Source organism: Ictidomys tridecemlineatus, chromosome 4 (genome assembly GCF_052094955.1).
Source record: "Ictidomys tridecemlineatus isolate mIctTri1 chromosome 4, mIctTri1.hap1, whole genome shotgun sequence".
Classification (NCBI taxonomy): Eukaryota; Metazoa; Chordata; class Mammalia; order Rodentia; family Sciuridae; genus Ictidomys; species Ictidomys tridecemlineatus.
The window spans coordinates 179,279,348-179,307,213 of NC_135480.1; the positions used below are offsets into that span (position 1 = coordinate 179,279,348).

At 36.1% G+C, this 27,866-nt stretch overlaps 1 protein-coding gene across 12 annotated transcripts in view; it reads left to right on the forward strand.

Moving 5' to 3' along the window:
- Invs (inversin) overlaps nt 1-27,866 on the forward strand; it is a 206,649-nt gene that overhangs the window by 2,110 nt on the left and 176,673 nt on the right. For 11 of the 12 annotated variants that reach the window (XR_013438190.1, XR_005734029.2, XR_013438191.1 and 8 more), the window contains exons 2-3: nt 3,661-3,790; nt 27,003-27,169. Coding sequence is in view for 7 of the 12 variants with exons in the window: in XM_040286095.2 (XP_040142029.1) it covers nt 3,685-3,790; nt 27,003-27,169 (273 nt within the window). In the remaining 5 variants the exon portion in view is untranslated. Of the gene's footprint in view, nt 1-3,660; nt 3,791-27,002; nt 27,170-27,866 lie in introns of those variants that run through there. The other variant, XM_078047877.1, reaches the window with a different exon arrangement.

A 27,866-nucleotide genomic window follows, 5' to 3' on the forward strand; every position in this document is an offset into this window, starting at 1 on the left:
AAAAACCCCCAGGTCCAGGTCCACAGGAAGTACAGAGATTAGAATGACATATTTTATGGTGAAATCAGAAGAGGACTTGCCTATCTTCCTGGAAACAATTAACTGGAGCTAATTAATGGCTACTTACTTTACAAATGTATGTGTTCTGCCTGAACCCCATGACTCCTACATTTTTATACTTGTTACCTCCCTGATCCATGTAGGTGTTTAAATTTGGAACTTTGATAGAGCATCTTAGGTTTAGGAAGGACATTTAAGATAATTTATATACCTACTTCTTTCTACTTCTCTCTCAGATGCTTGAATCCTTAACTACATTTCTGACATAGTCCAGCCTCTGTTTAAATACTCTTATAGGGAACTCACTATTTTCCTACATAACTGATACACTTCCAGAAGTTTTTAAAAAACCACAAGAGACTACAAGCCAGACAATTTTCATTAATGAAATATGTTAATCATAAAATAAGATCTTAAGGTCCTAGTGGACTAAGGAGAGAAAAAAAAACATTTTTCACCTTTTGTGGGTATGAAGAAAAGAACTAGGTAGTTTTAATTTAATGCTTAAATCTAGTTAATTCTGACTTGACAATTAAGTTTATGTCATACCCATTTTCTGGCTTGATTCCCTGTATTAATTGAAACATTTATTATTATATGGAATCATTACCTGTATTAACTTGGAAGTCACTGTGACTTCTTTTTTCATTGTGACTTTTGAATCCTGTGCCTAATGTTAATTATTGGGTGTTTTGTTTTTGTTTTTTCTCAGACAGTCCCTGAGAATGGTCTGAAAAGAACCCCAATCCTCTCAATTTTACAGATTAGCAATTTGTGTAGAAGTCACCTAATTTACCACATTATGGTAATTCTAGGACTAAGACTGTAGTTATTTTTAATCTTAGTTGAATATTTCTTGTGAACCACAATATACTCACTTGAAAATGTTGAGACAGATTTCAGAAAATTTCCTGCAAGCTTATGCTCTTTAGATGGTGGTAGGGGCAGTTAGTGTTGCTGCCGCTCTCACCATGGCTGGATCTGGGCTGCACACATCCTCTTGGGAGATGTGGTCCCTGGGATCCTCTTTAATGCCAGAGTTTGAGCCGAAGGCAGCTTGGAGGCAGCAGATCAGACTTTCTTGGGAAGCCTTGCTAATTTGCAGCACCTGGACAATGTTGCTCATGAACACCTGACAGCATGTCATGACATCATTTCACTGTGGTGACAGGGACTCAGCCCTTAATTTTTATTTTATTTTTTTAAATACACGACAGCAGAATGTATTACAATTCTTATTACACATATAGAGCACAATTTTTTATATCTTTGTATAAAGTATCTTCATGCCAGTTCATGTCTTTATACATGTACTTGGGTTTTTTTTACATTACAATTCTTATTACACCTATATACGTATCTCTGTTTGTATATAAAGTAGGTTGACACACAATTCGTGTCTTCATACATGTACTTTGGATAATGATGTCCATCGCATTTCACCATCCTTGCTAATCCCCTGCCTCCTCCTTTTCCCTCCTCCCTCCCCTCTTCCCTATCTGGAGTTCATCTATTCCTCCCTTGTTCCCCCTCCCTACCCCACTATGAGTCAGCCTCCTTATATCAGAGAAAACATTGGGCATTTGTTGACTTGATTTAGCATTATCTTCTCCAACTCCACCCATTTACCTGCAAATACCATGATTTTATTCTCTTTTATTGCTGAGTAAAATTCCATTGTGTATATATGCCACAGTTTTTAATCCATTCATCCACTGAAGGGCATCTAGGTTGGCTCCACAGTTTAGCTATTGTGAATTGTCTCAGCCCTGAATTATACATAGGAAAAGCGTATGGATCCCAGTCTTTTAATGATTCAGGACAACCACAAGTGCATAGTGTCTCTGTTCTTGGCTCTTGGACTTAGTGGGCCTGTGGACAATATGTCCCTGCCCATGCAGATGTGTCTCTGGATATTCAGCATTGATGATGTCCCAAGGACCCTGCACCCATCATTCCTTCTTCATCAAACATGGGCAGCATCCCCTGGAAAACAGTGATTCCAGAGTACAAGTATCAGCACCTCATTAGGAAGGAGGAAAAAGCTGGACACGGTGGTGCATGCCTATAATTCCAGCAACTCAGGAGGCTGCGGCAGGTGGATGAAGTTCAAAGCCAGCCTCAGTAACAGTGAGGTGATACACAACTCAGTGAAACCCTGTCTCTAAATAAAATTAAAAATAGAGTTGGGGATTTGGCTTAGTGGCTGAGTGTCCTGAGTTCAATCCCCAGTACCCACCCCCTCAAAAATAAAAAAGGAGGAGGAAGAGGAAAGAAACCAACCAGCCCCCATGACCCTTTCAAGGATCACTGACAATATGGACAAGGTTAAGGCTAAAGCTACTCGTGTCCTCATAAATTCTCTAATCATAAAACACCCGGAGGTTTTGTCATCCAGGACTACAAAGAAACCAAGAAGTCCTCTCCCATGGAGCTGATCCATGCCCAGACCACCCAAATAGCTGAATATCCAACAACCTTCAAGCTGCCCAAGATGGATGTCCCAGTAATAGAAGAAAAACTGCTGTGGACTCATAGTCTCAAACTGTGTAACTCGAATATGCTCATACCCACTGGCTTCTAGAGTGTGTTCTATCATGGGTCTCTAGATGGAGGGCTTCTTGTCCTTTACTCCTTTTTTACCTTGGCTTGGACATAGGAATGGTATATTAAAAAAAAAAAAACTTAAACTGAGGCTAGAGACGGAGACATAATTAATTCTGAGAGATATCAGTACACAGCTTGTCCTTGTATGGAAGAAACCATTTTCAGCTGTTTTAACGTCAAACTAAAAAAAAATCTCAGCAGTAATATTTGGAGGTCTTCATTTCCTTTTTTTTTTTTTTTTGTATCATTTATCCCAGACCAGGACTTTGATCATACTTACTAGGTCAGTAATGTTTATGCTATTCCAAAACCTAGGCTTCTTTTTATCACCCATCAACATGAGCATTGAATGGTGCAGAAGTGTCCACTGACAAGTTTGGGTGACATTGGCCTTAACTCTACTAGTGCTGCGCTCCAGCCTTGTTAGTTAGAGGGAACTAAGACTGATTTGAGGTCTGGGTACAGGAAACAGCCAGATTTGGCAGGGACTGCTCTTTCTAGGCTGAAACTGGAGTCTCCTTGCTTTATATCCAACTAATTTAACATCAATTTGGTTGGAAACTTCCTAAAGGGAGAAAACTAAGTGTATTGATTTGATATTGATAAATGGATATTCAATTTGTTTGTGTCTCTGTGTGTGTGGGGGCGGGTGGTGATGGGGATTGAACTTAGGGCCTTGCACATGCCACATGCCAGGTAGGTGCTCTACCACTGAGGTATACCCCCAGCTCCAGAATGCCAAAGGTTTTTAGAGTAAAGAAGATGGTAAATACAGTTAGATTATACACTTGAAGTTCATGTGAAATTAGCATCACCGTATTTCAATTTCTTTGTTCAGGTCAGCTTCAAACTGTTTTGGAGAGGAGATGTATTTTTACCAAAATGAGCACACATGCACACACACACACATGCACATACATACATACCCCAAAAAAAGAAAGAAAAGAAAAGATAATTTCCTGCATGAAGTCATTGTCTGAATCATTGTTATAGGTTGCTCCGGTTGTTGAAAAGACTATGAACAGATCAGAGAACTTACTCTTTACTGGTTCCTCATCAGCATCACAAGTTCATGCTGCTGCAGTGAATGGAGATAAGGGTGCTCTTCAGAGGCTCATCATAGGTAAGCAATCCCTTTAAATTCAGAAACTGTAAAAACAATTTTTTGTCCTAAGGGAGTTGGTTAATCTTAGCTTTAATTTGCAATGTACTGATGCATTTTGTTGTAAATATATTATTTATGGAAACATATTATTTATATTTTATTCCAGGACTTGGTTAACAAAGAAATTAATTCTGAAACTTAAAAATATAGATTAGGATTAAGTGAAAAGTATTCAAAAATTTTTCATGTATTTGGTAGAGAGTCTAGATACTCTTAAAAAGTAATAGTATGTAGGTGTTATTAGAGTCAAGAAAATATATATGTAATTAGAAAGGGGATTAATTCATCTTTATAAAACATCTAGAATGAGACCGTGGAGAATGATCTTTTAAGATTTAATGTGCAGTATACACAAAGTTAATTCTGACTTGACAAAGTGCTAATGTTTGTAAGTAAACTTTAATTATTTAAAATTGATTCAATGTTATCCCTTTCATCTATTTGGATAGATAGATAGATAGAAGTGTAGAAATTCTAGAAGGAGAGAACAAAGTGAAAGATGGACAGGCAGTATTTAAAGACAGAGTAGCTAAGAATTTTCCAGAATTATAAAAATCATAAATTTACAAGTCCCAAGAAGAATAGATGAAATAGATTTTTGGTAATCTTTGTAGGTATCAGTGTCTGATGACATCATGACTGACAGCTTGTTATGCAAAATCAAGTCCAAACTACTTGAACTTCCATACTCGTTCCTTCAGAATTTGTTTTCATTATACATTTCCACTTTCTTCAGTAGTTTATACAGGTGTACACTAACTTCTGGCGAGGCTGGCAGTTACTTCTACTCTCTAGTGTGCCATAAATTTTGTCTTTTCTCTACACAATCTACCTCTTCTCCTCTTTTCTTTCTTCTACCAACTTACCTTCTTTTCTTACTAAGCAAACTGATAATGGCCTTTAAAAACGGAACTATTTACCTCATACTCTATGAAGATTTTTCTTACTCTACAGAGACATCATCCCTGCTTTACCTCAACTACCTACATTCACAGCCCCTCCCTGAATTTGACATCTTCCACAACCTCCAAATCACTCATTTGAATGTTTCACCATTCATCCAAAACACTTTTACTTCCAGTCATCTACTAATGAGAATAGTAGTTTCTCATCCTCCCTGAGACTTCTGGTCCATTATCATCTCTAGTTTTGACCACTGGCTTCTGTCTGTACCTTTCTTCCTATTCAGTCCTGATTCTGTGGTCTGTTATTAAAATCCTCTTGGAAAAATTCTCTTTTTTACTTCCTTTTGCTCTCTCAACTCTGGATAGAACTAATCCATCTATTCCTGGCAACCCCAAAGCAGTTGAACCTGGCTGGAAGATTCATAACATGCCAAATTTATGATTCTCCACTTCAAATAAGCACTCAACACTTATTGCTCATAATGCCCCAAATTCATGATTCCCCTCTTCAAATAAGTATTCAGAACTTAATGCTCATCATGCTACATTTCTCCATAGCAAACATTCGGTACCTTCTCACTCTGCTGAAGCTTATGACTGCCAATTTCCTTTCTCTTCATTCTCAGATAATACCTTTTGCTTCCTAAAAGAAAATGAAGACATTGAGTAGGAATTCTCATATTTTAGCATGTCTACAAATAGTGCTACATCCATATACATCCTCTTCTTACTTCCTGCTAAAATATAATAAATTTCCCTCTTTCATTCAAAGGCCAGTTCTTCCACACAAGCTCTGTATTCTGTCCCCTTCTATTTTCTCACAAAATTTGCTCTATTTTTTAAACTTCTGATTACAGTAGTTTCAACTTTTTTCCCCTTTCTTCTATTCTAAATTCTTCATGTCAACATTTTAAGCATGCTCTATTGTCTCTTCCATTTAATAATCTCTTTCCTATTCCTATATCCCACTTTAAGTATTGCCATCTCTTTCAACGTTTCCTCACAACTGTTATTAGTACACATCTACACTGCCACACAGTGACTTAAAGAAGTCAGAAGGATAATATTTCATTCTCATAATAGTTCAAAAGTACATGGGCATTCTAGGGTAGATATATGTCACTGTTTCACAGAATCAACCAGGGATGCTGCTGGGCGTGGCTCTGCCATTCTCAACATCTATTTAACTTCCCTGTCTGGATTCAAGGCAAATCTTCTCTTTGTAGTTAAAACCCAGATTGCAGGAAGAGAGAAAGAGAGAAATTTGTCATTAAGAAGGTGGGCCAGAGTTAGACAGAGTCACACTTAGGACAGAAGAAACTTAAAAATGTCTTTTCCTAGATGGTGTCATTTCCAACCAAAACTGAGGGTGCACAGTTCCTAAAAAGAATTAGAGAATGGATGGAGGGCAATTATCATTATCTGCTGCCAAAACCAAGCTTCTTAGGCCATCTGCATTCAGTGTCCCTAATTATTCACCTCAATCTACTCTTTTATTAAAAGAAAACAAAACATACAGTGCTATTTTGATATATACACATAGATAAAAATTTAATACATGAATATAAAGCAAACACCCATGTAACCACCACTGTCAAGAAATCTCCATTGTCAGTACCTCCAAAAGTCCCTAATGCATTCTCTCCTCCCCTCTAGAGTAACTTACTATTTTGATTAATTTTTTCTTCTTTCCCCTCCCTTCTTCCTCCCACCTCTTTTTTTCTCTCTTTCTTTTGCTGGGAATCAAACTCAGAGTCTTACATATGTTGAGCATGTGTTCTGCCGCTGAGCTGTAGCCCTACCCTTTATCTTGACTTTTATAGTAATCATTATATTTTTGTTTTACCACTTATAAGTATACACCCTTAAATGCTAGAATTTTGTTTTGCCTCTTTGGAGTTATTTTTCCCAAATGTTCCATTTCTACTTGAACTGAAAAAAAAGGTGTATACAGTGATATCATTTTTGTGGTCAAAACTCTTTAATTGCTTCCCATTATGCTTATAATGAAATTTAAAAAGCTATATGTACCTCTTTTCCTCTCCAACCTCACTTTTCACCACTGTCTTCTGAGAAATTTGCTTTCTTTCAGTTTCTCAAACCTGCCATCTCATGGCTTTCACTTGACATGCTGTTTTCCTGGTCTCTGTCTAACTCTTAGTTACCCTACAGGTCTCTACTCTATGGCCACTTCTTCAAACAAATCTGCTCCAATCTCAGTGAAATCTGTTCATGATGATCTCTCTTGACACTCTGTAGTTTTCCTTCATAGAAATTGTCTCAGATTATATAACTGTACATTATGTGTATGGCTATTTTAATGCCTTTTCCTTTTACAGGCTAGTAGCCTCCATGAGAGTAGACTGGGTCAGTTTAATGCACCACTCTATCCACAAAATACAGCAAAGTACTTGACATATCAAAGGCACATGAAATATATTTGTGGAAGAATTGAATAAATAGTATAATCATTTTTAAGTATCTTTCCTCCCTGGTTGTCTATAATTATCTTGAGGGTCAGGACTGAAAGAGCATTGAGTTGAATTAAATTGAATTCAGAGGCAGCTTGGCACTAAATTCCATGGGGGGGAAATTTTTTTTAATGAGACTGCCTCAAGAAAAAGAACCATATAGAATGAATTCTTCATTATTTTAATGAAAAATATAACCTTCAACGAAAACAAAATGTGCAGATTAAAAATACTTTAACCAGCTCAGTCATACAAATTAATTAATGTGTTTCATTATAAAACTTGAAACTTTCCTATAATTTTATATCCCCAAAGAGAAAAATTCTTAAAAACCAAAATGCAATTATGATGTGAAGCCAGTATTGAGTTTATAAATTTATCGATAGATTGATTCCCTGTGTTTTCTGTCATCCTGTCTAAGGCTCTCCTGATTCATTACTGATTGAGGAAACACTGCTTATCTTCTAAGGACTGTTCCATTATGTCTTCTGTGTACATACAGTCACACTTTTGCTCTGTGGCATTTCCCAGCACTTTTGTATTTGCACTAAAATGGTAACTAAAATTGCAATATATTTTAAACATCCTCTTATGTAGTACATGTTTGATGATCTCTAAATATGTGCTATTTCTCTAAACTAGACATATAGTACTACAGATGAATTTTTGTTTTCTTGAATCTTTGTTCACCAACTGCTCAGTGAATTCATTCACTTTAGCATTTTCTGTTTTCCTTTCTCTGTTTCCATGGAGAAGTATGTCAGTGATGTGTTTGACTCCATGGAAACAGATGACTGTCTCTTCTACATACACAACTAATTAAATCGAACACTCTCTGTGCTGCCCATTGTCCTGGAGGAGGACTGAACAGGCCTTCTCTGAATGAGACATCATTTCAGGAGCAATTCTTAGCGCTTAACCTAAAACAATGGCTTACTATTTTAACATAACCCGCTACTTCCTAGATTAAAATGTATTAGGGTTTAGTTCTGGATGCTAAAAATATAAATATATACAGTAAAATCCTGATATGCTATGGTTATCATTTATAGATATATAGGTTTTCTTCTTAACATTAAATATAAATAATTTAAATGAATATCAGAGATGTAATAGTAGAATTTAGTAGATTCAGTCTAATACTGTACAATGTAGTGTAGGAGAAATGGTATAGATTTTAGAATTAGATAAACCTGGATTTTGGATTCTAGCTCCATCGTTTACTAGCTGTATTACCTTGACTAAGCCACTCAGTATTTTTTGAGCATCAGTTTCCTCATTTAAGCTATAAATTATATTTACTTCATTTATGTGCATATTAAATGAGATAATGGCTCTAAAATATCCGCCATGGCACCTGACTCAGTAGAAAGAGTGCCCTATTACTGTTACTGTAATATTAAGATGGATTCATGGTAAAATAATCAAGACTTCAGTACTTTTCAGAAATGAAGAAAGTAAAAAAGCACCAAATGCTGCAAAGATTAATACTGTTTTCTCTGTGTAAAACAAATGAAATAATTTATAAATATGCAAGTGTATAATGATTGACTTTGTTTGCAGTATTACAGTGACTAGATAGTACCATTCTGATTCTACTGCCACTTTTCTTGCATTGTCCAATGTTGTGAGCAAGCATAATCTCTGAGTCATTTCCTCTCCTTATTTTTAACATCTCCCAACATAGTAGTTAGATCTGGCAAGGAGCCTCATAAGTGGCAAAGTAGAGGCACTATTTCAGGTTACTTCTTTCTTTACGTCAATTCTTATCTTAAACGTTAGGGCCATTAAATGTGTTATAAATGCTTGCTTATACATATGCATTTATAAAAGTATAGTCGGCTCTCTTTGCAAATTCAACCACAAATTCAAGTTTCAAATTTCAATTTTCAAGATTGAAAATTAAAAAAAATTTTTTTGTTGTTCTTGTAGTCAAACACAATACCTTTATTTTATTTATTTATTTTTATGTGGTGCTGAGGATTGACCCAACGCCTCACATGTGCTAGGCGAGCACTCTACCACTGAGCCACAACCCCAGCCCCAAGATTGAAAATATTTTTAAAACTTGTTCTGACCAGGCAGAGTGGTGCATGCCTGTAACCCCAGTGGCTGGGGAGGCTGAGGCAAGCAGATCATAAGGCGAAGCCATCCTCAGCAAAAGTGAGGAACTAGGCAACTCAGTGAGACCCTATCTCTAAATAAAATACAAAATAGGGCTGGTTATGGGGCTCAGTGGTCAAGTGCCCCTCAGTGCAATCCTCAGTACCACTACCCCCAAAATCCTTCTATACTGGAAATAGTAAATACTGACTTCCCTAAACAATATAATATAACAGCTATTTATAGAATATTTACATTGTAGTAGGTATTATAAGTAATCTAGAGATAACTTAAGGTATAAAGGAAGACTAAGAAAGTTATATGAAATACTATTCCATTTTATATAAGAGACTTGAGCAACTATAAATTTTGTTATCTGTGGGGGTCCCCCATGTATACTGAGGGACACTGTACTATAATATATGTATTAATGCTAATAATAGTAATAAAATTAGCCAATATTCATTTTTAGTTTATGTACCAATCACTGAATTAAGTGTTCTGCAAAACGTTAATTCATTTAATGGTGAAACAAAGAGTGTAGGGGTACTCTTATTTCCTTTTTTATATAGACGAGAAAACTGAGGTGTAAGAGAGATTAATTTGTCTAATAAGTAGCAGCACTGAGATTAAAGTCTGGAAGTCTCATTTCAGAGCCAATGAATATAACTACTAATCTGTGGAACTCCAGTGTATGTGTACACATTTTCTGTACTTATATGTACTTTCAGATCTATGAATAAATAGAAAGCAAGAAGGACAACAAAGAAAGAACTGATTAGGCCTGAGCCTTGACTGATGAACTGAATCTAAATTGGATTTTTTTAAACTTTTTTTCTTGTACTATGGGCTATTTTGACAATGTGGTGAAGTTGATAGACCTTTTCTCAGAAAAAAAAATTATGATCTTAAATCGTAAAAACTAGTTATAAAGTTTTACTATAATTTTAAAAATCAGTTATATTAAAATATAGTTGTCAAATATTTTAAAATTGTGACATAGCAATATATCTACCATAATTTTTAGTAACACATTAAATAGCAAGATTTAATGGCATATCTAACAAATATAATTTTGAAATAACCATGAATGCAAATTATATTTTAAGATACTTGCAATAATTATAATGAGAAAATAAGTAAAAATATTTTATAAAATATCAAGTACCCTCAAAATTCAGTACATCCCATGTTGTTGTTCTTATTATTATCATTTTATGTGTCAGGACTCTATGAGATCCAGAGGTTAAAAACATTTATTTGTACAGCAGAGTTGAGTCTCAAACCAAGTTATTTGGTGATAAATTCTATGTTCTTTCCATCGTTCCAATGTTGTCTCTCCTTAACAATAAGCGTATATTTTTTAAATGACAACAAATGCTTTCCTGACATTCTGACAATATGAAAAGTGTGAGGTAAGAAGTAGGTGAAGGCAGATGAAATAAATACATCTTTGGTGTCATGTATCATTTTAGAACAAGTAAACAGGACATCAGTAGAGAATGCCCTATTTATTTATGTTGGGCAATGTGGTAATATAGTTATTCTGTAGATTGACACAACTGCCACTTCTAGTGATTGTCATTTCCTTTAACTAATAGAACTGGAGCTCTGGTTTCTGCATATACCAGCCATTATTCAAATTCTTCTGCTTCAGCTAGCCTTGGAATAACTGTATGCTGTTGGACAGTGGCTTCCCAGCATGGTTCCAGCTCAGCTTTCTGAGCTGTGTTCAGAAAGAGCATATGCAGAATGCCAGCCCCAGTTAAGCAAGCACCCATTCATTGGTCGTGGATTAGAGACCATCTCCACAGTTGCCAGAATAATTAAAACCACACAGCACACTCACCAGCTATTTTCTATATTTACTGTTCCTGACAAGAATGCATTTTTTTTTAACCAGGAGTTGAACCCAGGGGTGCTTAACCACTGAGTCAATCCCCAGCCTATTATTATTATTATTTTATTTATTTATTTATTTATTTATTTATTTATTTTGAAACAGGTTCTCACTAAGTTGCTGAGGCTGGCTTTGAACTTGCATTCCTCCTGCCTCAGCCTCTCAAGCACCATTGTGCCCTGCTACAATGCAAATTTTTAATGCACTCCAATCCAGTAAACATTAATTTTATCTTAAGTCTTACATTTGTATAATAAGTTACAGTTACTATTCATATCCAAGCAATAAGTCATTTTATTTGACCTTCAAAATAAGTTATGATATAGACTTGATAGGTATGATTTGAATGTTATAATTGAATAAAATAAGGAAAGGGATTAGGGGAGGTAAATAAATGCGTAGACCTCTCTGTTACTTTTTTTTGGCCAGGAAGCCCTGAATCTGATGATATCACATTACTTAGAAACTATTTGAGAAGCCACCATCTCTTTCCCCTTCTCACCCCGAAGCTACCCAAGACAGGACCCAAGTGAGGCTGATTGTTGCTTTTTCTAATAATGAATAAGGGATATATACTTTCAATTTCCCCAAATAGACAAAATTTGCCTTACAGGCACAACATATTGGATGGTGGTGACATGACCCAATTAGATCTTCTCTTTTGGGAAATATAAATATCAATTACACACAAACAAAGTCTGTCAGGAATTGGAGAGAAGACTTGAAATTTCCCTGAATCTTATAGCAGATTTTGGAAAAGGCAGCAATTGCTCGAGTACTCTATCCTAGGATAGAGAATTACCTATTAGTCCCCTGATTCTGACTTCACTTTGACCCTGAGGAGCATAAGCAATTACAATTATGTGATGATTGCCTCCATTTCTTTGCATTTATTCTCGTGACTACAATTCCTAAATCCACTCTCTTACTAGAGCTTAAAAGGAGGAATCCCACCTTAAGGGAACTTGTAAAATTAATTATTGTCATCTTGCTAATACCCGTAACTACTATCTTTGCTTAACATTAACAAATAAGACTCTGGTAGGATGGCCCTTTACTCATGTTGAAAGTCAACCAGAGACTGGACTTTATTTTAGCTTTTTCTTTATAAGTATCACTTTGACTCCAGAAAGGCTCCAACCAATTAAAGGAAGATTCTATAACTATACCACATTTTAAGTTGGTAAATATGGGTTTAAATGAGAACCTATCTATAAATGCAATGATAGGATCTTTGGAACCTTCTGGACTAGATAAAGGAAGCACTTCAGAGAATACCCAGCAGTACCACTTAGAAGCCTTATGTACAGAGGTTTCTATTTTAGATATGTTGAATCAAATGCAAAACTTGCCTTCCATCTTTACAACCAAGATTCTGAAAAATACCACCTGCCTCCTGCGGAAGTTATACACAACCTGAATATATTTGTAAGGCTCTTCCAGTTTCAAGAGCAATGACCTTTCTTGTTATATTAACAATAAGCATGGAAACATATTAGCAAAGTAAGTTATCTAAGAGACTGTTAAGTCTTTCTGGGACCCAATATATCCAAGATTACTTCAACCATGATTTGGAAATAACTGGCTTCCCTCCTGCTCAATACATACATGTAGTTACTTTCAGCTAGTATGTAAGTACCTAATTGTTCTCTGTAGCAACTTTTTTTTCACTTGAAGTGCCTGGAATCAAAATAGAAGAAAGATCAGTGTAGTAGAGGAAGGGAATTGAGGGGGAAAGAGGAGAGATGGATAAAGGAAGAACAGTGGAATGAATCTCACCTAACTTTCCTATATATATATATATATATATATATATATATATATATATATGTGAATATATCACAGTGAATCTCACCATTATGTATATCCACAAGGCAATATTTTTTTAAAAAAACTATAATAACAGAAAGATAAGTATAGTAGAGGGAAGAGAATGGGAGAGAGCAGGGAAGGAAAAGGGAAAGTATTGGGAACTGATTTAGAGCAAGTAATATTCCATGCTATTATAATTATGTCAAAATGAAGCCTAATGTTATGTATAATTAAAAAGAATCAATAAAAACATAGAAAAAATAAAGTACATGGAAGAAGTTTGGCATCTTTTGTTTTTTATTGTTAAGTAAAGTTTATTGAGATGTAATACAGTAAATTTCCCCCTGTTTTAGTATACAGTTATTTAATTTTGACAAACTGGTCTCCCGCTATAGTTTCACTTTTCAAGAATGCCATATAAATGAATCATGCAAGTCTACCCATTGAAACTGATTTATTTCACTTGGCATAAAGTGTTTGAGATTTTTCCATGTTTGGAGAGTCAGTCATTCCTTTTATTGTTGAGCATTATTCCATTGTATGGATGTACTATAGTTTGTTTTCTAATTTTCTAGTTGAAGAACAATTGAGATGTTTCTTGTTTTTAGCAATAAGATGAAACTACCATAAATATCTACTTCCAGGTTTTCATGTGAACATAGGCTTTCATGTTTTTGTTTCTGCTGAGTAAATAACGAAGCAAGAGATTATTAGGCCACGTGATAAATGTATAATTGAGTTAATAAAATATGGACAATTTTGATAATAGTTATACCATTTTGCATTCCTACCAGTAACGTCTGAGAGTTCTAGTACTTCTATATTCTCATCAGCATGTGATATTGTCAAGACCACATTAGGGTCTCATCTAAAACATCAAAATTCTATTCCAATATTCTATTCTGTTTTGTTTTCATTTTCGCCATTATAATAGATGTGTAATGGTATCACAGTGTGGATTGAATTTACATTTCCCTGTGTATTCATGATGTTGTGTGCCTTTTCATATGCTTATTTGGTGAAATGTCTATTCAAGCCTTTTGCCCATCTTTTAATTTCATTATCTGCCTTTTTATTATTCAGTTGTAGGAGATCTTTACTCTGGAATGAAGGCATTATCAGATATGTGTTTTGCAAATATTTTCTCCCAGTTTGTTTCTTGTCCTTTTATTTTCTAATAATGTTTTTCAAATATAAAAGTGTTTTAATTAGGATAAAATTCAATCTATTAATTTATTTGTGGATTTTTCTTTGGTATCATCTCTAAGAAATCTTTACCCAACTCAAGTCCATAAAGATTTTCACTTTGGTTTTCTTCTAAAAGCTTTACATCATTGTAGGTTTTATGTTTAAATTTGTGATTCATTTTAACATAGTTTTACAAATTGTTCAATTACAGACTGAATATTTATGTTTCCCCCAAAATTCATATATTGATATTGAAATTCTAACCCCCAGTGTGACGCTCTTAGGAGGTTGGACTTTTGGAAGGAAATTTAGGTCCAAATGGTGGGGCTCTTATGAATGAGATTAGCCCCCTTTTCAAAAGAGACCCCAGAAACTCTCTCTTTTCCCATGGTGTAAGGGTACAACAGAAAATTGTGAGTCTGCAACCCAGAAGAAGGCTCTCACCAGAACCTGAATATGCTGGCACTCTAATCTCAAGATTTTCAGCCTCAACTATGTACAGTAAATTTCTGTTGTTTTTAAGCTACCCAGGCTACAGTACTTTGTTATAGCAGTCCAAACTGAGTAGTGCCAAGGTCAATGCTTGGCACCAGAATCACGAGCCACCACACAGCTTTGTAGGTTCAAACAGCAATTCTTTATTCCCGCTCTCACACCACCTCCACACAGGTCCAGGGGCAATCGCGTTCTCCCGTCTCCCGCACAATTCACCTACTCCACGAGGCTCTCTCCAAATCCCCTTTTAATCTCACGAGAACTCAACGGGAACAAGCAGCAGGAACACCCTAATCCCAGCAAATAATCTTCAACTTCCAACTTCCCTAAAACCCATTATCTTAAACTGGCAATGCCTTAAACTCAAGGAGCCGGTTACTTCCTCAAACCTGATCAGCTCTAAACCCGGATCTGCCTTGGTCCTTGAGCAAGGTCACCTTATTAAAGCATGCATGCAATGTCCCATCGAATGTCCTCTAAGCAGCATGGGGTACGCTTGGCAAGGAAATTTCGATGCGTCATTCCTACTTGGTAATGGCCCTCAGCATCTCCCCCCTTCTGATTAATTAAACAACAAGCAATGTGGCTTAGGACCGTGCCTGGTAGGTTGTCCAATTCAACATGTGGTTCTTACCCGTCATGGGAGAACTGACCTTTACACGTCAATTTCCTGTCTTAGGTTGAATCCACTGCAATCAGATCAACCCGTCACTGACTACCGGCCCAGCATTCAGCCATGCTTGTGGATAGGCCTAAGCACCAGTGGGGGGGTGAGGTTCTTGCCTCACCTCTGTTGGCCCCCAAATTTAACCTTGGTGCCAGTGGGGGGGTGAGGTTCTTGCCTCACCTCTGTTGGCCCCCAAATTTTAGACCATCACTAGTAGAAGGGAGGAAGATACAGAAATGCCACGACACCAAGCCAATTGACGGCTCCTTTGGAAAAATTGCGTCACTGGTGACACCATCAGCAAAGATGCCAGCATTACCACAATTAACATGGGGTGCGCTGGCAAGGAAATTGCATCACTGGTGACACCATCAGCAAAAATATGCCAGCATTACCACAATTCGCTGCACCAGACGATAGTTCACAATGCATGCAACTGATAAATAGTCCAGGCAAGTTCTGCAGGCAGTTCAAAGTGGAAGAGTCTATCAATATGTCCATTTCCTCCCAAAGTAAATCAAGTCCTTGATTTAGCATACTTGTTGAGTTATATTCATTGATGCATCAGTTTATACAGATTACTGTGGTAGCTATCATAGAAGCTGTAGTTTGGTTTTCTTAGTCTTCACTGGCACTGGGATGGAGATGGGAATTCTGGCAATGATGTTAAAGAGACATTATCCTGAACAGAATTATTAAATATAATGAAAAGGAAAAGTAAAAGTAACAAACAGATCTGTTAATCACCTTTAAAAACAATAGTAAGCAAACAGATCTATTAACCACCTTTGAAAACAATCATTAACAGCTGTTTACCTAATTAGATTAAACCACTTAAATCACGTGAATAAAAAAAATTCGGATCCATTTTTTCATGAGTGCTCCTCATATAAAAATATGGACATACACACATACTGACATGCAACACAAAACAGTGCAGACATAATATACAACACATAAGACAATAATAACGGCCTTGTAGCTTTACCTAGGTAAAATCTCCATTGCAATGTTTAAAAACTCCACAGTCAAAAAATAAAAAACAGTCAAAAAACAAAACTGATCAGAAAAACATTAACCTAGGTTTGTATGAGCTCAAAAATAAAATAGAACTTTATGATGTGGGAAAAATGCAATAATAAAATAGATATTGAAAAAAGCACCGTGGTAAATCACTGTCGCAGATGTAAGAATAGCCAAGCTGGAGCTCTGGATTTCAGCTGTTATGGATTTCAGTCAAATCATCTTCTTTTTCTGTAGAAATTGTTTTGGTTAACCTCTCTGGAATCCAAATTGGCTGCTGTTCTCCCTGTGGGAACACACAAACGGAACCCCGACTCCAGACAATAACTGGGTCGGGACCTTTCCATTGTCCTGTTAGAATATCTTTCCAAAGTACCTTAGGCTTATGTACATTTTTCGGATACATATGTCTTTCCGCACCACTAAGTCCTGATGAATCCAAATTTAGAAAGTTTAGAGTAAAAAGGGTTATTTTAAGTTTATCTTTGGGGGATATATACCCCTTTCCAATTCCCTCTTTTTGCTTTAATAGGTACGTTTTAATAGTTTGATGAGCTCTTTCAACTATGCCTTGTCCCTGTGGATTGTATGGGATTCCTGTTATATGAGTAATACCAAATGATGAGCAAAATTGTTTAAAAGATTTAGACGTATAACCAGGACCGTTATCAGTTTTTAACTGTTTAGGAACACCCACAGTGGCAAAATTTTGTAAGCAATGAGCTATAACATCTTTAGTTTTTTCTCCGGCATGAAGGGAGCCCATCAAAAATCCGGAAGAAGTATCAACTGTAACATGTAAATATTTTAATTTTCCAAATTCTGGCAAGTGTGTGACGTCCATCTGCCAAATATGGTTAGGTATCAGTCCTCTAGGATTGACTCCAAGGTTAACTTGTGGTAAAAAGGTCACACAATTTTGACATTGTTTTATTATATGCCTGGCTTGTTCCTTAGTTATTTTAAAATGCTTTTGTAAAGTATTAGCATTAACATGAAACCTTTTATGAAAATTTGTAGCTTCTTCTACAGTAGAAAAAATATGTATATCATGTGTAGTTTTATCTGCTAAATCATTGCCCAAACTAAGGGCTCCAGGCAATCCTGTATGTGCCCTGATATGTCCTATAAAGAATGGATCTTTTCTATCCCAGATTAGACTTTGTATAGTGGAAAACAAAGAGAAAACAGTAGAGGAAGGGGAAATCCTACCAGCATCTTCAAGGGATATTATAGCATTAACTACATACTGACTATCAGAAAATAAATTAAATACAGAATCTTTGAACATCACAAAAGCTTGTAGAACTGCATTAAGCTCTACCTTTTGAGCTGATTGTTTGGGAACTAAAAATGTAAAAGTTTGATCAGGGGTAACTACTGCAGCTGTACCATTATTAGACCCATCAGTGAATATATTTGGAGCATTCACGATAGGTGTTTTTCTTGTCATTTTAGGAAAAACTACAGGATGCTTAGACCAAAAAGACAACAAAGGATTAGATGGTAAATGATTATCAAATGAAACATTCGATTTACACATGATTATTGCCCAAGTATTTAATTCATTAGCTAACTCATCAATTTGCTCCATAGTATATGGAGTAATAATTTTATTGGGAGAAATTCCAAACACTGCCTTTGCTGCTCTTATACCTTTGAGTATTAATTGCCCTACAGCCTCAGGATACCTAGTAAGAATAGTGTTAGGAGAATAAGATAAATGTATCCACAATAATGGACCTTCCTGCCAAAATACTCCTGTAGGAATATTTCTTGTTGGTAGTACAATAAATAATAAAGGCAAACTTATATCAATTCTATCTAAATGCATATTTTCCATATATGTCTCAATAATTTTTAATGCCTTTCTAGCTTTAGGAGTTAACATTCGGGGTGAATTTGGATCTGATGGACCTTTTAGAATATCAAATAAAGGTCCCAACTCTCCTGTTGGTATGCCTAGATAAGGCCTTATCCAATTTATATCTCCCAACAACTTTTGAAAGTCATTAAGTGATTTGAGTTGATCTACTCGTATTTGAATTTTAGGTGGACGGACCATGGTTGAGGATAATAGAACTCCTAAATAATTAATTGGAAAATTTAATTGTACTTTGTCTATTCCTATCTCTAGATTATAATTTTTTAATAAGTTTGTAAGTGTGGCATAACATTCCAGCAATGTGTTTTTATCTTTATGTGCCAATAATACATCATCCATATAGTGAAATATTTTTAGTTCAGGATTTTGATTTCTAAGTGGCTGGATTGCTTTATTAACATATATTTGACACATAGTTGGACTGTTAGCCATTCCTTGAGGGAGTACTTTCCATTCATATCTCTCATCAGGACCTTCATGATTTAATGCAGGGATAGTAAATGCAAAACGTGGACTTTCCTCGGGATGAATTGGAATCGAAAAAAAGCAATCTTTAATGTCTATAGCTAAAACATGCCACGTTTTTGGTAAAGCAGACAACTGAGGAATCCCTGATTGAGCAGGTCCCATAATAATCATCTCATTATTAATTGCTCTTAAATCTTGTAATAATCTCCATTTACCCGATTTCTTTTTGATAACAAAAATGGGAGTATTATGGGGAGATACGGAAGGTTGTAAATGTCCTTCCGCTAATTGTTGTTTGACCAGATCATGGGCTACTTGTATCTTTTCTTTAGTCAGGGGCCACTGAGGAACCCACACTGGTCTTTCTGATTTCCAAGTAATTTTGATTGTCTCAGTGGCCCTTTCTGAAAATCCAACCCATGTCTGTCTGTTCCTTGATCTATTTGAATTGGCGCTGCTATACCTTGTTCTTGTTTTCCTAATCTTTTTTCTTTCCTGATACCTTGTCTAGCCCTAGTAGTGGGCACATTAGGATTGATGTTATTTGTTAACATCAAACCTAGTTGATCTAGGACATCTCGTCCCCATAAATTAATAGGAAGGTGATCCAAAACATATGGCTGTATAGTTCCTTCACATCCTTCAGGATCCTTCCAATCTAATACCATAGCACTTCTATGGGGATTAGTCGCCACTCCTAGGCCTCGAAGCGTTTGAGTGGCTTGTTGTAATGGCCAATGTTTTGGCCATTCTTGAAGAGATATGATGCTAAGGTCAGCACCTGTGTCTAGCAGTCCATTAAAGTCACGACCCTGAATATTTAGTTTTAACATTGGGCGAGAATCTAAATTTAAAGACAACATAGCCCAATCTACACCTGTGGAGCCTAATCCCTTGGAACCTCTTTCTACATTAAGACTAGAGAACTTATTATGTAGGCTGGGTAGTATTAACAACTGTGCTATTCTATCTCCAGGTGAAATTACTGATATACCTCCTGGAGAACTAGCTATAATTTTTATTTCACCTACATAATCGGGATCAATTACCCCAGGACTTATCATAAGTCCTTTTAATGTAGATGAACTACGTCCCAGCAATAAGCCTACTGTTCCTTGGGGAAGAGGTCCTTTTACTCCTGTAGGAATGATTTGAACTCCCATCTCTGGAGTTAATACTGCTCTGGCAGAGGCGCAGATGTCCAACCCTGCGCTCCCTCGGGTTTGTCTGATGAGGGATTTAATGGACAATGTGTCCTGGGCACCACCCTGATGGGGTTGCTGGGTTCCTCCACTGCCCCGTATATTTGTGGTTGTGGGCCCCGGAGCATTGGGCCCCCCAGTCCGTTTTTTGGCAATGAAGCCTGGTGCCTTTCTCCACGATATCGTGGGTAAATACCTGATCCTTGTCCGTTTTTTGATAATGGAGTACCTTCTATGGTGGTTTGAGAACGGCATTCATTAGCCCAATGTCTCCCTCTACGGCATCGTGGGCAAATACCCGGTATTCTATTCCTTTGATTTCTAGTTTTGTTAAACCCTCCTCTTATGGGGCAACTCCTTTTAAAATGTCCTGTTTGTTCACAATTATAGCATGTTTCTAGCCTGGCATCTAAAGCCTGTTGTACTGCAGCTGCCAAGACTTGCCCTTGTTCATTAATATCTCTACATAATTTAATATATGTGTTTAAATCTTCATGTCTCCATGGTCTAATAACCTCTCTGCAGCAACGATTTGCTTGGTCATAAGCCAGTTGTTTTATTAATGGCATTGCTTGTTCTGTGTCACCAAAAATTTTGGCAGCTGTTTGAATAAGCCTATCTACAAAGTCAGCGTAAGGTTCATTAGGTCTCTGTATTACCTTAGATAGCTGACCTTGTAAATCTCCATGACCTTGTAAAGTCTTCCATGCCCTAACTGCGTCTGCAGCAATCTGTACATATACAGCAGGATCATATTCCATTTGTTGCCGCTGACCATCATAAGGTCCCCTTCCTAATAACATATCAAGATTTCTTTGAGGGTAACCGGCTGCTGCATTTCGCCTAGCTGTCTCCATGCAAAATTCCTCATTGGCAACCTTCCATAACAAATATTGTCCTCCATTTAGCACAGATTTACACATGCTAGCCCAATCTGCTGGCGTCATGTCCAAGTTAGTAATGGACTCCACCATGCTTACCGTGAAGGGGGCTTGAGGACCATAGGTTGTTACAGCCTCCTTTAACTGCTTCACTGTTTTAAATTCTAAAACACGGTGAATTCGCTGCCCTCCTACCTGTTCAAATACAGGGCATGCTAATCTTTGAGGTCCTGTCTCAGGATCCCATCTATCAACTACGGGGTTTGAGGGCCACTCAGCTGTCTCCATCAGAGGGGCTGTTGGTTGAATTACACCCTCTGGTAAAACGGAGTTAGTAACAGCCTCTTGTTGTGGCCTTTTTCCTAATAAACCCTTTTCTTTTAAATTTTCTCCCTTTCTCTGACTAGCTCGAGAGACCTTCTCTTTTGCTTGATCTAAAATGTCTTCCTCCATGGTCTGAATCTCTAACAATTTACTTAACACTTTTTCAGCTTCTTTTTTAATAATTTCTAATCTTCTATAAAGATAATGCAACCCAATAAGATAACACAAAACAAAACCACAACTGAATGAAACAAAAACTGAATAAAAATTCACTGTATCAATTTTCTCTTTCTCGGGGCTAACAAACTTCAAACCTTGAGCCAACCATTTTTCCCAGTTTGCCTGAGAAATTTCTAGGGATAGGCAGCTTGAAACAAAAATGAAATAAATCAAAACAAGAACACATTGTTTTTTGAAATGGTCACCCATTCTCTCGCCTTCCCTCAGGGGCGAGCGATTTTACTCACCTCCAAATTTCAGACGTTCCACGTACAGGCCACCAAAATGCCAAGGTCAATGCTTGGCACCAGAATCACGAGCCACCACACAGCTTTGTAGGTTCAAACAGCAATTCTTTATTCCAGCTCTCACACCACCTCCACACAGGTCCAGGGGCAATCGCGTTCTCCCGTCTCCCGCACAATTCACCTACTCCACGAGGCTCTCTCCAAATCCCCTTTTAATCTCACGAGAACTCAACGGGAACAAGCAGCAGGAACACCCTAATCCCAGCAAATAATCTTCAACTTCCAACTTCCCTAAAACCCATTATCTTAAACTGGCAATGCCTTAAACTCAAGGAGCCGGTTACTTCCTCAAACCTGATCAGCTCTAAACCCGGATCTGCCTTGGTCCTTGAGCAAGGTCACCTTATTAAAGCATGCATGCAATGTCCCATCGAATGTCCTCTAAGCAGCATGGGGTACGCTTGGCAAGGAAATTTCGATGCGTCATTCCTACTTGGTAATGGCCCTCAGCAAGTAGGACAGGTGCAAAGTATAGTTTGGGTTGGTTTTGGGTTTTGTTTATGAATGTTAGATTTTTCCAGCTTCATTTGTTTAAAAAGATTGTTTGTCTTTGCAGCTCTGTCAAAAATAATTGATTTTATATATATATATATATATATATATATATATATATATATGTTTCTGTACTCTCAAATCTATTATATTGAACTGCATGTCTGTTCCTTTACTACTACTATAGTATCTTCATGATTGTACCTTTATAGTATGCCCTGAAATCAAATAGTGTGAGTCCTCCAACTTTTCTCTTGTTTTCCAAATACTTTTATCCTTCCACTCCTTTTGCTTTTGTAGACCAATTTTAAAACCACACATCCATTTCTTTAAAAATTGCTTCTGGGAATTTTTTGTTGTTGTTGTTACTGGGGATTGAAACCAGGAGTACTTTATCACTGAGCTACATTCCCCCAAACATTTTTATTTTCATTTGTTTTAATTTTGACACAGGATCTCACTAAGTTGCCAAGGCTGGTCTCAAACTTGTGATCCTCCTGCGTCAGCCTCCTGAATCACTGGAGTATAGGCATGCACCACCATGCCTGTCATGTCTGGAAATTTTTGAACACATTGTTCTTAGTAGTACTTCATGGGAAGGGTTTATTATGAATTTAATTTCTTTAATAGATAGCATACTACATTAGTTTAATATTGCTGTACCACAATTAACACAAACTGAATTTAAAACAATAGCATTTGCTACCTCACAGTTTCTGTGGTTCAAATGTCTAGATATGGTTTAGCAGGCATTGTTGCTCAAGATTTCACAAGGCTGCAGTCAAAGCGTTAGCCACATTAGGGTCTCATCTAAAACATCAAAATTCTATTCCAAGTACATGTTTGCAGAATTCACCTTCTTTTAGCTTTAAGATTTATGGCACCTTGCTTCTCTAAGGCCTGAGGAGAGTGTTTCTGCTGATTGAAATGTCTCCAACTTCCTCCATCTCTGACCTGAACTTCTTTTAAAAAGCAACAGGAGGGGGTAGGGAGTATGGCTCAATGGTGGAATACTTGCCTAGCATGCACAGGGCCCTGGATTCAATCCCTAGCAACACACACACACACACACACAAAGCAAAAAGCAACACAAAGGATCAAATATGTAACTCAATGATAGAGTCCTTACCTAGCATGCATGAGGCCCTGGGTTCAATCCCCAGAATTGAAATGAATAAGTAAATAAACAAGTTCATAAATATATATATATATACACATATGCATCCAAGATAATATGATTAATTTAAAGTTGAATGTTTAAGGTCCTTAATTGCATCTGCAAAATCCCTTTAAATTTTTACAAAACAGAACCTGATCATGGAAATGACATCTGATCATATTTACAGGCCCTGCCCACACTCAGGAAGAAGGGATACACACCATATATACTAGGGTAACTTGGAAGCTACCTTAGAGTTTTGCCTACCGTAAATACTGTTGAGGGTATCTGTATTGTAAGTGGGCTGTGATTATGTCTTCCATGGAATTTATCCATTTCACTTAAACTGTAAATTTATGGGCATAAAATAGTTCTGCTTTTACCTGTTTTCCTTCTAATGTATGCAAGCTCTAAAAGATGGCCCCTTCTTTCATTCCTGATATTGGAAATTTGTGTCTGCTATTTTTATTGATCAATCCTATTACAGATGTATCATTTTTTTCCCAGAACTTTAAGCTTCATTGATTTTTCTCTGTTGTTTTTCTGATTTTTAACTTCATCGATCTCTGTTATTATTTTTATCCTTCCTTCTGCTTGTTTTAGGTTAAATTTGCTCTCCTTTCTTAGAATACCAAGATTAAGCACTTAGATCATTGGTTTGAAACTGTCCTTATATTTTAATGCAAACATTCAATGCTGTACATTTCCTTATAAGCCTCCCTCATTTATAGGGTATGAATCTTATAACAATATTTTTATTTTCATTCCTTTAATTATGTTTTAAATTTCCCTGAGATTTTCTTTTTAACCCATGGATTATCTCAAAGTGAATTTGGTGATTTCCTGTTATGATACTGACACTGGTTTCTGGTTTAATTACATTATTACCAGAGAACATACTTGGTATGACTTTCCTTTTTTTAATTCTTTATTGTTTGGTTTTATAACTCAGAAATTGTCTGTTTTGAAGGTGAATGTTCCATGGGTATTTTAAGACTGTATCTGGCTATCATTAGACAAAGAATTCAACAAATATCAGTTAGATCCTGTTTCTTTATAATATTGTTCATTTTTCTGTATCCTTGCTGACTTTCATTTTAGAGGTTGTAGCAATTATTGAAAATGGGAGTCAAAGTGACTAACTATAATTTTGAAAGTTTCAAATGTTTCTTTCAACTCTATCAGTTTTGCTACATATATTTTAAAGATCTATTATTTGGTACATCTTTGGTACATATACATTTGGAGTTGCTATATATTCTTAGTGAATCTACCTTTTTACTATTATAATAAATGTCTTTGCTTCAATGTCTACCTTATTAGATATTACTTCACTTCAGCTTTCTTTTGATTAATATTTGTATGTTATATCTTTGCATATTTTTTTTTACTTTCAGCCACCTATGTCATCCTATTTTAAGTGAATTTCTTATAAATAGCATATATTTGGCTCCTCTTATTTTTTATCCATCTCAGTCTTTCATTTTCTAATAATGGATGTTAGAATTTTAAGATTCCCAGTTTGTGTTCACTCTGTGTTTCTTCTGTTTTTAATTCCTGTTTCACTTTTCCTGTCTTCCTTTCCATTTATTAAGCATTTTTAGTATTCTATTTTATTTATATATAATGGGGCTATTTCTAACAGCTGTATTGAGATATAATTCACATGTCATTCAAGTCACCAATTTAAAGAGTACAATTTAGTGGTTTTATATGTCCACAGAGTTGTACACATACCACTACAATTAATTTTAGAATAATATCATTACCCCCCACCCAAAAGAAATCTGAACCCTTTAGCTGGGATCCTGGGAATCCAATCCCTGCCCCCAGTTTTAGGCAACCACTAATATTATTTCTGTTTCTATAGATTTTCCTGTGCCAGACATTTCATATAAGTGGAATCATACAACATGTGGTGTTTTGACCAGCTTCTTTCATTTAGCATAATGTCTTCAAGATTCATCCATGTTGTAGCATATATTAAAACTCATTCCTTTTATTGAATAATGGTTCAATGTATGGATATATAACATTTCGTTTATCTACTCATCAGTTGATCAATAGTTTATGGACACTTGAATTGTGCCCATATTTTGGCCATTAGGAATAATACTGCTGTAGACCTTGTGTACCAGTTTTTGTGTAGATATGTTTTCATTTCTCTTGAATGTATACTTAGAAGTGGAGGACTGGGGATATAGCTCAGTTGGTAGAGTGTTTGTCTTGCATGTGCAAGGCCCTGGGTTCACTATTAAAAAAAAAAAAAGAATTATTGGGCCAAATGGTTATTCTGTGTTTAGGGTTTTGAGGAACTGCCAGACTATTTTCCAAAGTGACTCTACCGTTTTATATTCTTTCCAGCACTATGTGAAGATTTTGATTTCTCTATATCCTTGTTAATACTTGTTATTATATGTCTTTTGAACATTTTAGATATAATAAGGCTAGATTCTATTTAAATATTCTACTTTATTAGATTGACAGTCTGTTTCAATTTGGAGTAAATATTCTATTTCAGTTTTGTGGACTGTGATAAAATATCAATTTATCTTTCAGAGCTCTTGTAGGGCTTTTCTAGTCTGCCCTATTTCTGTGCTGCCTAGGCCAATTTAGGACCTGGAAAGTATTCTACCTAGAGTTTAATTATCAGAGCTTTTGCTGTTTAGATTCGAATCAATTCCATACATGGATTGCTCAGAAGCATCTATGAACCCATGCATCAGTTTAAAGAACTTTCTCTAGCTTCCTACTCTCCAGAACCCTCCCCTGTTCTCTGGTTGAGAAAGGGTACACCACCACCTCATTGTGATCCTTTGCTTAATTTAGGCAGTTATGGTTGACTGGACTCCTCCCCATAGTTTTTGCAGGGCCTACTGGGAAGAAGAGGAGTGGTTTCTTTTTTAGTATGTGCTTTGAGTAGAGCAGGTTTAATCAAAAGAGTTTACTCCGCAGGGTTTACCTGATCTTTTGACTGGAGAGAACAGTTATCTCTTGGGAAATATTATATCTGTGCCAGTGGGTTTTTCCAGATTTTAGGCTATTCTAGCACCAGGATAGCTAGATACAGAAGAAAAAAACTTCAGGCTACTTGCCACCAGATTGTCAAGTTTCAAAGACCTTCTTCAGCCTGCCTTCTCTTGTCTTCTTTTTACTTTTGTCTTCTTACTTCTTTTTACTTTTTTTGTCCAGGGTTTTTAGTGGTAATTAGCAGGAAGATCAGGATATCGTGTATTTGTCCATCTTGGATAGAATGTAAAACCAACCATGATTCATTTTTGTGTCACTTATAAAAACATATGCATTGCCTAGTATATGATTGGCACTAAATAAGCATTTGTTAACCAAACAAAGGAGGGAAGAACATAAGTAACTCCGTATCGCAAAATGTTTATTCAGTCTTAGAGGAAAAATGTCCTGTAGAATTATTAATCAGTTGAATTCTAGCTCTACCACCTACTTTCAGTATGAATGTAGACAGGTTATTTAACTTGTCTGAACCTCAGTTTCCATAATACAGGAATGGTAATGTCTACCTCATAGTGTAAGTAAAAATGAAGAAATATATCTAATGCACTAGTAGAGTACTTAATAATAAACATTTAATGTAACTCCTACTTATATTAGTGATAGACATTATTAAATATCACTGTTTCTTGTACTCACAGGAAACTCAGCTCTGAAAGACAAGGAAGACCAATTTGGGAGAACACCACTTATGTATTGTGTACTGGCTGACAGACTGGACTGCGCAGATGCTCTCCTAAAGGCAGGAGCAAATGTCAATAAAACTGACCATAGCCAAAGAACAGCCCTCCATCTTGCAGCTCAAAAGGTGAGAAGTAAAATTACCTTGAAAATTAAACATTTCGTTTGGTATTTGTTAATTGATTAGTAGAATTATACAATAGGCAGATAAGAAACCACAAATACTGATTCTTAGGCTTCATGTTTTCTGAAAACAGTCTTTAAACTGTGAATACTAAAGCACAGTTATCTATTAGTGACTGTATTCTCTTAACCAGTTTTCCCAAACAATAGAATTTGTTCTATGATCTCATGTTTAGTGGGGCAGAGCAGGGGGAAGGAAACAAAATTTATATGAGTAAAGTACGTTACAAATCTATGTATAGGGAAAAAAGAAAAACTAAAAAGAAATACACAAAATGTTAAAATTGGTTGGGTTTAAGTACTGGAAGAAATAAATGTGAATTTTTGTACTTTTCCCTGCTTAAATTTACTTACTTAATTAACATTACTTTTACATTACAAGATGTAATTTCTCTTGAGATTAGCATTGGGGGCATAAATAAATTTATTTATTCTGTATTTTCAACTTTTAAAAAAATCTAAATCATATTGCTGATAGCAATAATTTCAAGATTTTATAGACATTGTCAAAAGATCAGATTTTAAAAGGTTAAACACATTAAAAGGAGAAAATGGGAAACTTCTAAATTTAATTTAAAAACTTACCTGAAAATAATTTTTCTCTCCTTAAAATTTTGGTGAATAAGATATTTTTTCACTGC